Source organism: Bombus pascuorum, chromosome 14 (genome assembly GCF_905332965.1).
Source record: "Bombus pascuorum chromosome 14, iyBomPasc1.1, whole genome shotgun sequence".
NCBI classification, from domain to species: Eukaryota; Metazoa; Arthropoda; class Insecta; order Hymenoptera; family Apidae; genus Bombus; species Bombus pascuorum.
In genome coordinates, this window is record NC_083501.1 from 1,321,533 (window position 1) to 1,335,038 (window position 13,506).

Consider the following 13,506-nt stretch of genomic DNA (forward strand, 5'->3'; position numbering starts at 1 on the left):
AACTTCTATGCTTTATTATTCTTCAAATTCCTAGCAAGATTCATTAATGAATTGTTTATTAACTTTTCTTTTCAACTACTATTTAAGCAGTAGCATAATATCGCGACTAGGGAATAAAACTATTTTAAATCGTACGACACTAGCGCTCTTATGATTGGAATGATAGAATTAAATTAAAAATTTGAATTCGTCAACTCTAATACAATATATATTTTTAGAATATTTTCGTTCATTACTTGGTAAAAACTGTGCTAAAACGTCCAAAGAATATCTTCTTATCTCGATGTAAAGATGGTAAGATGCGATAATAAATAAATAAGACACGTCTTACGACTGTATAAAATATTAATACTTTATTTTCCATTCGAGTGTGCGTCACACTACGCACTGTGGGATATGTACAAAGTTTGTTGTACCGAAGCTTTCACTTTCGCCTGGTACAACCAATCGCGCACCTATCGATTAAAAATCATATTTTTACGTGCTAGGTTTAAAAAGTAACGCATAAGTGTGATTGTTACATTCGTATTGATTTTTCATAACTCTTTGTTTTCATTCTTCTGCACACTCTTTCGCCGTGAGTGAGATTTAAAAAAAAAAAAAAAAGCTACACATGCTGTTTCGAGCGGTGTATGCGGTGTCTGAGGTATATCAGTGGTATGTCTGTCTATTGCGTTGCTTTACTGCGAACGAAAAAATCGGGAAAAACAACTGACGAAATCTACGAAATGAGAAAACAACATATGTAATAGTACGTATAGCGATCGATGCGAGTTCGTCATTGAGCGCGTGCACTTATTTTCGTCCGTCGAATCTGGCAGTGAATTCTCGTTACAGAGGAAAATTGAGCTTCAATTTCTTCTTGGTACGAGTTTAAAATGTGTCTATTGATATTCGCGGAGCGTGGCTAAGATTAGGATTGCTGAGAGGAAGCGTAATCACGTGACGTTGAATGAAGCGAAACTCCGTACTCGCATCGAACGAAGGAAAAAAAGAAAAGAACATAATCGGATTCTCGCGTGTTCCACGATTATTCGTGGAAAAAGGAAAAAAATTAAAGAATTTCTGTGGCGCTAGATTATTTTTCGTTCGGTGACATCAAAGAAGGAAAAGAGTGTCGCAAGCTCGTCGTGTTCTTACTAAGCTAAAACAGGGGCGGAATAACGGGGTTGTTCGACTGGAACGAGACGCGATTTAGGAACAGGCTCGCAACCTAGGATCACAGATCTCCAAACAGTTCTATTTTATGACAAGTGCAACTACTTTATCGTCATTTCGGTTTTTCTTCTTCGCTTTTATGAAGTTATTTTACTATGTATTTTTATACATGCTTACATCTATACTGTTAATTATTTGCCTTTTTTTTTTTTTTTAGGATTCGTCCATTCGTAATTACACGATACACAGTGTTATTATGTAACAAAATAACGAAGAATATTGTGTAAACGAAGCAAATAAATGTCGATGCAGATTCATATAAAAAAAAAAAAAAAAACGAATATAATGGTAAAATACCAAGAGACACGAATCTCGAAAAATTAATGTAAATAAATTCGATATTATAAGAACTTTAATAAATCAATGTAAATGCCACGTACACATACAGGGACCTTTAAAACGAAACAGAAAGATTCTTCACAAAAGATCGTTTAAAATCGATGCGAATTATTATTTTTACGGATCCCAAATCGAAAAAGTAAATAAAAGACAAATTAGAAGACAACTATGTAAACATATGTAACATATCCTACGCATATAGCCAATAATATACTACTAATAAAATAAAGGTTCATAAAAGAACCATCACAATAAATTCCACAATTAAATACGATTCTATACGTTTCTAACAAACGGATATAAAGAAAATAACGTTCTTATTTTTCCTTTGGAGTTCCTTCGAAATTTATAAATTTCTTCGAAGAACTTTAACTTCTAGCTAATATAATATAGTAAATTTCGAATGGACGATTGGCGAAAAAAGAGGCAAACTTTGAAGAAGAATCTCTTCGAACCTCGAATTTCGATCGAACGTACAAGAAAATCTGGGACCCTTCATCAAGGCACCGTCATTTTCGGTTTACAATTGCCCGATGTAGCTCCGATGCGTCCCTCCCCCGTCTCTCGACAATGATCCCATTCTTCCAAGGTACACAATGATACGTGTTTAAAATATACAAATATATATGTACATATACGTATATACATTTATTTGTATATATATGATACACAGTATACGATATATATACAGATACATGTATATATATAGGTGCGTGCACAGAGAACGCATTATCGTACGCTAGTAGTACAAGTATGAAAAAGGTCAGCCATGCGTACACCAGACTGCATATCATTTGCTTTTTCTTTCTTTTTTCTCTTTTATATTATTCGATCTCTCTCTACGTTGTACTAGGATTTGGTTACTTGAAGAGTATGTTACTAACTAGGTTTCGTTCTGTGGCACTGGGCTATTTCTGCCATTTTCCTGTTATCTGTTTCTTTTTTTTTTTTTCTTTTTGTTTATCGTTTTCTTACTTCTTAGTCGGAATGCGCAGATTGATTTTCATTGAGGGCGGACGAAACGCGCGTACCTCTTCCCGTCCTCCTCTTTTCTTAGCGAGTTCTTCTTTTAATTCTCTTCGTAGCGTACATTCGTTTCGTTCATTTTTCAAGTTCGAAGGAAGAAGAGGAACTCGCGTTCCTCGAACTCCGGTCTCCCCCTCTTTTTCTCTCCTTTATTCTACTCGACGCATTTTAAGTACTAACGGGTTCGTGGATTATTTATCTTTTTACTATTTCCTTTTTTTATTTTTTTGTTTCTTTTTCGATGAACATTGGACGCTAGCCTCAACTACTGTCGTTTCAGTTGTTTTCATTTTCATGACATTAGAGATTGGGATTTATATTATTTCTCTATTTTTATCGTTTTGGTTTTGCGTCGGATAATATCCTGCTTCAACTACTTGGCGATCTAATTATACGTACATACAGCGTAGATTAACGAGGATAGGTCGGTTAAACGTTTATATTTTGTCTTCTAAAAGGGAGTTTACGCGTATAATAACGTTAAATACGTTGGATGAACGATAGTAGTTGAGGTTCGACGCTTCTGGTGCTGTGGATCTGTGCGATGAGAATCTTTCTTTTTGGTATTTCTTTTTCTTTCTTTTGTTCTTTTTTTTTTCTCTTTCTTCGTGTGTGTGGTTTGGAGTTACAAATTTGGAAAGGGGTGATTTATGTACAAAGACCTAAATTCGAAAATTTCCCTTTAATCGTTCTAATTTTAAGAATTTTACGCATTTCGAATAACAATCGATGACTTTATAAAATATACGGATATCAAATTTCATTGTTTTCGAGTATTCAAATTCTTATTTAGACTACCTCGTCCTAATTAGTAATCGAGACGTGTTACATCTTCTGATTTTGTACTTTGAATCTTTCTTCCAAATGCCAGTTTCTCGAACGAACACGAAAGACATTCGCTATAATATATAAATGAAATTTCTATAAAATCTCATATTCAGCGGTACCACGCACTTCTGGCAAACCCACAGAATAAAAATCACAGCACCAAAATAGTTCAATTATTAGACAACGTTTAAACGTCCGGTTCTACTCGTATTTAAACTCCTCGTCCAATTTCTCTTTCGTTTCCTCGATTCTATCGCACTGCCACGTTATTCGACACTCTATCTTACACGGACTACTGTGTTAACTTTTAATAGTACGCCTCGTATAGCTTTCCTACATATTTACAATCGCAGTTTTGGGAGAAGAATAGCCAAATGCAGAGTGCTGGTTTCGAGCATGCAAAGTTAGACCGACTCGGTTTAACCATCAAAGTCGTTCTTTTATCAAGTTCTTTAAAAAGAAAAAAAGAAACTCAAGGATCAGCTTTCTCGCAGAAATTATTTTAGCCTGTCTGGTGCACAGACAGTAGAAATTCCACACTAATTCGCTATTTTGTCATTCCTGCGACGTTTTCTTTAATAGATCGAATAGCATCGCGCATGATAGTTACACACGATACATTGCTACAGAAAGCCATCGTAAATCAGCTTTATGATATGCATGATAATATGTATTTACATATTAGTATATCAAAAAGAGCTAAAAAGATGTAATCCGAAATTGAATCACATACGAGCATATTCAACGGTAAAAAGTGATTTGTAAATCTTTTTTGGAATTTCGAAACCCTCTGGTTACGCCGTTGAAGCTTTTCTTCCCCATTTTTTTATTTCTTTTTTTCTTTTTTCCCTTACGAAAAATTTGACACACACGCATGTACACGCACGTATAACCCACACATCCACACACCGCGCATCATCGAGCGTTCACAAATGCACAGCGGGCGTGGCACAACCGATCTTAGGAACCGAGTGGAATAAGCGACGGGTCGTGCCGCAACTCCCGGGAGGAAAACACATTTGGATTAACAATTATTGTAAACGTAAATACAAAAAAACAAAAGGGAACTATATTTTCCTTTTTCTATCTACTACTCTAAAACGCTTCCCTGTTCCATTCGACATCTCGCTGTAATAAACTCGCACGCGCGATCAACGTTTTCTCTTTCTTCGTACTCCTCCTCCTTTTTCTTCTATCGTACTATCTCTCTTCACTCGCGCGCAAGCACACACCTCGTGTATATATAATGTGTACATATATATATATAACTTTTCTCGTATGTATACCTATGTACAAAACACTACATGACTGGATTTGACTATATCAACTTTTTACTCCTTGTTTTCTGCATTTCTTCTCTCCCCTCTTTAGCTTTTCTCTTCTCTTCTCTCTAGCCCTGTAGAAAAGAATCGGTTCGCATTTTGTTGCTCTTTCTTTAATGGTTTTCTCTAATTTTCTAAACGATGCACGAAATTGGCGCGGTAGGTTCGTCGTCCGGCTACTAAAAGTTAAGTGTACAATTCTATCGCGAAATAGATGCACAAAGCGTATTGCATAGCCTTCCCTCAACGGCGCGCCTTCCGGTCTCTTCTCTTCTAATTCTACTTCTGGTCTCTGCTCTCCTTCCACCATTATCGAAATGATCGTTGAAACGTTTCGTATCTCTTGCTACTTTTCCGTCTCTCTCGAAGATGCTACTAGAATCATACGTTTTATTCTTTTTATTCGTTTTGTTCCTTACGTTCGAGTAATCTCAGTGTCCCTCTTTTAACCATACGTTTATCTCTTTCTTCTTTTAACAAGATTTAACCGTTGACTTTTAAATTATACGCAGAGTATACTTTTGTTCCTTTTTTCTCCGATACTCATCGATCTGTTATTAATCTTTCGCGGATCGGTTTCTTTTCCTCTTTTCCAGCTTCGAATTAACGTCAAGCGAGTCCGATCGAAAGCTGACATTATCGTGAAAGTTCTCGAACGTTTTAATATCGTATGCAGAAAGAACATTGCGTGATAATTACGTGAATGTTACGGGCGGGGAGGGGGGGATGGAGAGACAATGAAGCGAGAATGGAGTACATGGTCGTGTCTCGGGATTCTTTCTATTTCGTATAACATTCGATACTTAAATAAACAACGCTCGAACGTTACACGTTCGACTTACGTTCCACCGTCAAACGATTTAGTCTTTCTTGTTTCGTTTCCTTGCACCAACCAACATCTTTCTGCGAAAAGAAATCTAACTTTCAAAAGGCTTATCGAATCATTGTCTCGAACGGAAATATAAAAAACATTTCAGACTTTTTCAAGTTCCGCATCTTCGATCGATCTACTTTCCCTGCTGCAACGCCAATAGAGGGCGTTCTATCCCAAAAGAAAAAATAAAATAAAAAAGTATTATAGTAATAAAAGAAAAAAGTCTCAGAAAACTCTAGATCATGATACGAGACGACACGCAGTCTCTGTCAATGAATTGCGAAGAAAACCAATTCCGATGCCTTGAACGATCGGATGCACACGAATATTCGCGAATAAAAACGCGTACAACTAAATAACAAAGGGGGCCCATCGAGACCTTGGACCCTCGCGCTCGCTATCCGGCCCTCTGCATATACATACGCATATATGTATACACACATACATACACACACACGCACACACACATGCATACATATATATATATATTTTATATATATATATAAATTCTGCACGCGGAATTAAGATTCGTTTTGGGACAACGCCTCGGCATTGATCGTTGCTCGATCTCCGAGTAAAAACTATAGCGAATATCCGACAGCTTTATCTAGATAGATCGACTAAAACTCTTTTATGTTTCGTGTTTTTCCATCGATCACGTGCTCTCTCCAGCGGTCGAGCCCACGAAAAATAGTCCTTCTTCGCTCGCAAGTCGCTCAACGATCAGCGAATAATCGAAAATGCGTTCGAAGGGAAGTGGTTCTTTAAAAAGGAAAAAAAAAAATGTCCCTAGTTCCCTCGATGTCCCGTTTGGGTTTACGAATCTTCGCGATGAATCTACAGAATCCGTACAGAACACTAAAATATCGAACACGTTTCGAGATCTGTCTCTCTTTTATCGAAGATGATTCTGTTCACAGTGGTGACGAAGGGAAACCAAACGACGATTCGGTCGAGCAAACACAACGTATTTTATACATCTATGTCTCTTTCGCACGTGCCTGTGTGTTGTATACTCTTTCCGTTTCAAGAATCTTGTCGCGCGTTCTTTAACTCGAACTTTGCCTCGTCCCTCTTGATTCTCTCTTCGTGGCCGTGGGTCCCTCGGCATCGTTGTCGTTGTCGTCGTCGCTGCTGGGCATCGCTTGCTCCTCGGCCTCTAGGCTCAGCAGAGAGTCACCCTGGCCAGAGTTTCCCTCAGCGGCGTCTCTCAAAAATGGACGTCCCTCACATCGGTCGGCGTGCCCGCCTTCTCGTGTTCCAGGATCTTCTCCTGGCTGGTTATCTCGTCCCCCAGAGGCCTCTGCGACGTGCCCGAAAGAGACGATCCGGTCACCTGATGGCCGTTCCCGCCGGTACCGTCGGCACCCACTGCTTCGGATACCATCTCTTCGATTTGCTCCAGGCAACCTTGCAGGTAATCCTGCAAGAGGAGGAAACATCGATCAGCCTTGCAATTGGCTTCTTAGATACGGCTTTGATATTTCGATCAGGGACATTCTGAGAAACGAAGCGGGTCGGCCAGGTTACCCGGCGAATCGAGATTGATAGATTTTGCGGAATATAATAATTATAGATTATAGAGTGTTACGATTCTTCTAAGAAATTAGAAAGAAAACGATCGATTTATGAATCGTTAGGGAACTCTGTTGCACGGTCAAAGGAACAGGAACGCGTAAGATAATTCGATTAATTAATCGAGCTAGCGTGTAATTTTGATCGACAAGAGAAAGTTCGAAGAAGCGGTTTGAGAGATCGTTCGCGAATCCAGCCAAGACGTCGCGCAAAAACGTGCTGATGAGCGGAGTGTAGCAGGTGTCGGGCACATGTTTACGGGGAAAAAAAGTCACAGCGTGACGGGAAAGGGAAAAGACGATTCGAAACACGCGCAGACTATACATTCATAATGCGCCGAGTGCAAATAAAGTGCACGCGTGAATGGCTCGGCATGGGGTCTACGTCCTGTAAGCGCAATATTTTCGACGACCACATGTGTTTAGAAGCAGGAAGGAACGTATACCAAGAACTATGTTGGCCACCTGCCCCTCTGTTCATTCATAATCTCCAACCGTCCAGATTCGAACCAAAGTGAAAACGAATCTCTCTACGTGGTTTTTTAAACCTTTGTCTTTTACATTTACAACGCAGCTTGATGAAAGATGAAATTTCCAATAATTTCGACGTTTATCCATACGCGAAACTTCATCGATGCGTGCTCCATATGTTAACGAGAACGAATACCGTTTGCAACGTTCGAGATCTTTGTTTTTAAATTTAATTTTCCTTTTTTTTTTTTATTTAAACGTTTTCCTTAAATCCGAGTAGGTTGAATCCGACAAAATCACCTTATTCTGCTATCTCGATGGATCTGTTTGCGATCGAACTTTGTTAATTAAAAATATCTGATAAATCTCAGGCAGAAGCAGACGCACAGAAGCTGTCACGCAACGTTTATTTCCGACATTTCGGATAAACCGGGTGCAAATCAAGTTGCGATTATATCTACTCGTTGACAGTGCTATCCGAGGTTTCTCTCGAGCGTCGCGAAATAATATCAACACGAAGACAAACCTGTTCGATAGCCGTGATGCGAGTTAGCTCGTCGAGGAGGCCGGCCAGCCCGTAACCGCTTTTCCCTGTCCAATCGAGACCGTGGAGGGCCGCTGCGACGCTCGCCGCCGCGATCATGCTCGGCGTATACATGGAGAATTTGTATTCTGCAAAAAACATGTCCATTATCCAACTTATCGTCAAAATTATCAATATCTTTCTTATAATTATTAAAAATGATATTTACTGAGTTTCAGTTTCGGTATGGCGCTAACGAAAGATCGAAAACGTTCCGTGTATAACGTATCCTGTAAACGTTCAAATACTTTCGCAGGCCTTCTTATAATTATCGAACATAAGTAACAAATCATAAAAGATATAACTTTGAAAAAACGAAGCTGGCACCCCGCTGGGGGTAGCCACCCACATGCTATATTTATTTTTATTTTATTTTTTTTTTCAACAATAGGATATAACACTTTACCAAATGTCCATAAGGACAAATTGTAAAAAACCAAAATAAAATTAAAAAAAAATAAGTAACAGCTACTAATGGATGTCGAGCGTTTCGGTACAACGCCAACGAAATTTTAAAACGTTCCGCGTAATACGATCGTAGAAGGATCGTACAAGCGTTGGAATACTTTGGAGAGCAACCGCGACTACTCCCTTAAGGTGTTTCGGCGAAAGAATTAGAATAAAAAAATCCGATTGCACATCGTCAAGTGTAAACAGTAAGTTTCTCGACACTCACTCACGTGCATTAACCTTATTCCCATTGCATCCACATCCACCTGCATAACATCCACCGTGCACATAAAACTCCCTTACATCGCTCCTTAAATTCCAAACACACATCTTCTCAGCCATTCCAAGTAACACGAACAGCATACGAAGTAGCCGATTCTCGACGAACCGGCGAGGAACCTTCTTTCGAAACATCGAAAACACAACTAGAAAAAGACAAAGACACGTTACCATTATTTCCAAAAAAAGAAAAAGGGAAAGAAAAGGATAGGATTAGTCCAACGTTCGATCCTATCTCGTGGCCGAAGCGCGTTAACAGAAGCGGCCATGAAAACGAATCCTAGAATCCCGTGTAACGTTTCGTTCCACGTTCTGCTAATAAAAAATCTGCTAATAGAACCGCAGGTAGACACGTCCCAGGAAAAGGGTATTCGAAACAAGATTTACGACGTTGAAAAGTCCGGCCTTGGTGGTGCCAAGCCCAAAGGTTACCGACTCGGCAAACACCAGAACGCAACCTACGACTCTCTCTTTATTTCTCGCCTTCGCTCGCGCTTTTTAACACGGCCGAGTTCCATCGTGAAAGCTTTCGCCAGCTTGGCAAGCCGCGCTAACCTCCACGCTATCGCCAGTAACTTTGAAACCGGGCCACTGGCCATGACAAATAATTGCCAGGGAATAGGCTACGGGGTCTTTTGTCTTCGTTAGGTTTAGGTACGAATTCGGTGCCGGTGATCTCCTAACGGTACATCCATCTGGCCGAAAAACTGCCATCCCGGACCTTCTAATGCCTTTGTTGGCGCAATAGGTTGTTGTTCCTCTTCTAATCTGTTTTTTTACATCAAATTACCGGGAGATACTTTTATCAACGCAGATATTTTGTTAGGATTACGAAAAGTATTTGATACCGGTGACACAAGGGTAGAAATTTCACGTACTGTCCCGATATTCGCGCTGAACACAGTACACCTTGAAGCAACGTACGCTCGACGTACGAAAAGGCGGAGGAGTCCAAGTGCGTCGTATTCACGCGACGAATAAAACTCGAAGAAACTTGGTCGTACATCTTATACGGTAGATACGATGTCGAAGAGGTAAAGAGGGATCATCGACTGGCCGTGTCGTTAAATCGATCGGTTTGACGAAACGAGCTTGACGATTAGACGCGGCAACGAAGCGGCATGGACGACGAGCAAACTATTCGTAAAGCGGGCCTCGAGATCGACAATAAACGTGACAATCATTGACGCGATCGTATTCATCCTTTTATGCCGGTAATATATAGTCCGGCGCGCGTTTTGTGTGGATTTTTCTCAAACGCGAGCGCTATTCATTCATGGAAAGATGGGAACAGGTTCCTGGACAACCGAAATGTCCGATGGACAAGCTGAAATTCAACGGGGAGCGTGTGTGCGCGCACGCACACGCCGTAATAAAGCCATTAAGAATGGAATTCCGCGAAGCCGCTCTTAAATTTGCAGAGCCGCGAAAGAGAAGAGGAAGAAGAAAGAGAGTTATAAAGCTGGTGCAGGTGCGTTCTGTTGTCCTCGGGGATGGCGAATTACTATTGGAGAACGGCATTCCTCCATCAAGACCACCCCCGCTCCATCCATTTCAATTCTCTTTTCTTTTTCGTCATACTCCGATCGTACTTCTGCAACGGATTTCTCCTTTTTTTTAAGAATCTCGATTCTTTCGTCTCTTTCGGGCTTTGCTCTTCTCTCTTTCCCTTCTTATCTCCGCGTAGCATCCTCGTAGTCCTGTGCAACGTTATCCGAATCTTTTATTTCCTTGTACACCCTATTCGCATACACGCAGCTTCTTCCATTTTTCATCCCAGGAAGACGTTTCTCCGCAACTTTTCCAGATTTGATTTTCTTCCTTTTCTCTCGCTCCACCACTGTTTTTACGTGGCTCTCGAGTTCGTTCGCGTAATTCGATGTTCTCCGAGTCTTCTACCTTCGTTTCAAGGTTTCGGTACGATTCTGTCCATAGGTCTTTCTAGAACTTGGTCGCGTACTTCGTCTTACCTTGCCTCGCTCTCTCGCCGTTGTTCTCTTTCGGATGCCTACTTCGTTCCACCTTTCCTTCGGGACTCCTTCTCATTCTAGCGGCATTTTGTTCTTGCCTGTGTTTCCTCGATGGTCTTCCTCCCTCTTCCTTTTCTTCGCCTCCCTATTCTCATATTCATTTTCGGCTCCTCTCCTTTTTAACGTCCTCTCCTACCTTTCTTTTCACTCTACTTCCACGTCTTCTTTTCTTTTCTTCGCTTCTGAAAACACGACTAAATTAAAATCTCTCTAGTTTTTTATCCGACATCTTTATAGTTCTCACCAGGGCCTGCGATACATCGCGCAGCGTGAAATCGACGGATCTAGCGCGCTAATATTCGAACATGCGTCGTCTCTTTGTGATATCGTACGTACGTGGAGCAACGACGTATCGTTTCACTTCCACGTTGAAGCGAGCGGATCGAGTGTCGTCGTTTTAGCTCGTGGAAGATCCATACGCGTGTCAACCGAACACGAATCCAACATCGATGAAAAATAAAAAAAAAAAAAGAGAGAATAAAGAAGCGTTGGCGCGAATTGCATCGATGTCGATGACGAAAACAATTAGTTGGAGCGCGTTGCAGGGGCGTGGAATCGAAAAAGGCGAGCAGGTTCACGGACCTTCCGCGATTCAAGGAAGCGGCTGGAATTCGTGGCGCCGCCGTTTGCTTCTCTTTTCGTCGGTGAAAAAGAGGGTCAACCGACTCGAACCGAGCTCGGCGAGCTACCTAGTTTGGCTCGTGAGAAACAATCATCGTCTCCCGGGCCGCTTCTAGTCTTTTCTCTTTCTTCAACAGGGACCACCAGAGCCGGCCAGACGACGAAGGACGATGGTCCTTGCTTTTTGCCATCCCCGCTTGTAATAACAACCGACTGGCAGCGTCCAGAAGGGGATTTAAACGTGTCTTGCGATCTCGTCGTGTTCGACGCCCCCTTCTTCCTCTTCTTCTTCTTCGTCGTCGTCTTCTTCTTCTTCTTCGCATTTTTATTGCTTTTGTTTCTCTCGGTTCCCACTCTTCCTCTCTTTCTCGCTCGCTCTTTCGTTTCTTTCGATTTCTTGATTTTCCAGCGAGACTCGAGCGATCGTCGTTTCAACAGCTCTGTACTTCGCGGACGTCGATCGTCTCTACTTTCTACTTTTGTATAACTGATTTGTATAATTAATAGCATTTCGCGGAATTTTTTGCAAATTACTCTAGTTTCGTACAAACATATTTTTCTGTCTTCGAAGATAAGATCCCGTTTTATATAAATAGTCTCGATACAGATAGGATGATTCGATGGAAGGTTTTTATCCACGGTTTTCTCAAATCGAAGGTTGTATCACTTGCTGCTACGTAATTTATTCTATTGGCTGTTAACAAACCCATGTGGTCAGTGACGATCATCGCACGACTATTCCGTCTACGCTTCGTTCATCGTTGTTCAACGCGATGGCGATAAATGTGTCGAGATTGTACAATGCATCGTTATTTATATATATTTGCAAGGTTCTGCTTATGATTAACGACGATAAGAAGACGAAGCAAAAATTTAGTGGCGAGGAGGACTGTTTTACGATCGTGTAGCTCGTTATTTCGAATTTTCTCCAAAGGCTCTCCTCCATTCTTAATTTTCTCCTACTATTTGTACTTGCTATGGAAAAATGTCTCTCGCAAAATGCGAAATAAACGAACAACACCTTCGTTAAGACACGTAACGCGTTAAAAATTTCCTGCGAATTAATGAGAAAAAAAAATCAATTTCGCTCCCTCCTTCATTTATCTCGCTACGCTCGTAATCACGAAGGTAGAAGTCATTTCTCAAGCAGCAAAAATAACACGGAAGAGTTAATTAAGATTAAATATCCAACGTGTTACGCTGTACTAATCCCTAGATTTCGGAAGTTTACGCAATTTTTGCGAAATGTAAGATTCCAAAATTCTACCGAGCGCGTATAATACGCAAAAGTTTATAGCGCGCTTGCTGTATTTTCTAAACGAAACAAATTGCTATTTAATTTTATAAATTAAATCCGATCTTCTATCGTAGATACAAAAACCTAACAACGGTTATTATTTCGGTTAGCCGTAACGTCGAGAGGTTCGTCGAATCGACGATTAAAGAAAATAAAACGTATAAGACAGGAATCACCCTTATACGTTCGTTACGTCGTCTCTATGTCCATTCTACCTTCTATCCGTAATTGTACTCTCGGCGATAATCCATTAAAACGAAACGCAAGGAAAAGAAATTAAAGAAGCAGAAAGAAAGAAGAAGAGAATGAGAGGAAGAAAAAAATGGAACGCATAGAATCGACTCAAAGTAGTTACGTGATGGTTTCCGCCGGGTGCATTATTCACCATGCACCGGCATATTCATTAACGCGTGAGTTAACGATGCACGTTCCCGATTGTTTATGATGCCATGGCACGGTTCTAACGAGGCTAACAATGAAGGTCCGCGCGTAAAAATTGCATTTTAAAGAATATCGCCAGGCGATTATAATTTCTAATAAACGCCTAAACGCCGTCTGCCCGGTCAATTCCGCGGATATCGTCGTGCTTTTTCT

At 40.6% G+C, this 13,506-nt stretch overlaps 1 protein-coding gene across 1 annotated transcript in view; it reads right to left on the reverse strand.

The window, feature by feature from the left end:
* Positions 1-327: 327 nt before the first annotated feature.
* The window catches only part of LOC132914176 (G1/S-specific cyclin-D2), a 143,742-nt gene continuing 130,563 nt past the window's right edge, over positions 328-13,506 (reverse strand). The window contains exons 7-8 of the mRNA XM_060973045.1: positions 8,179-8,324; positions 328-7,030 (exon numbers count right to left, since the gene is read on the reverse strand). Coding sequence (XP_060829028.1) covers positions 6,818-7,030; positions 8,179-8,324 — 359 coding nt within the window. The 3' untranslated portion in view covers positions 328-6,817. The remainder of the gene's footprint in view (positions 7,031-8,178; positions 8,325-13,506) is intronic.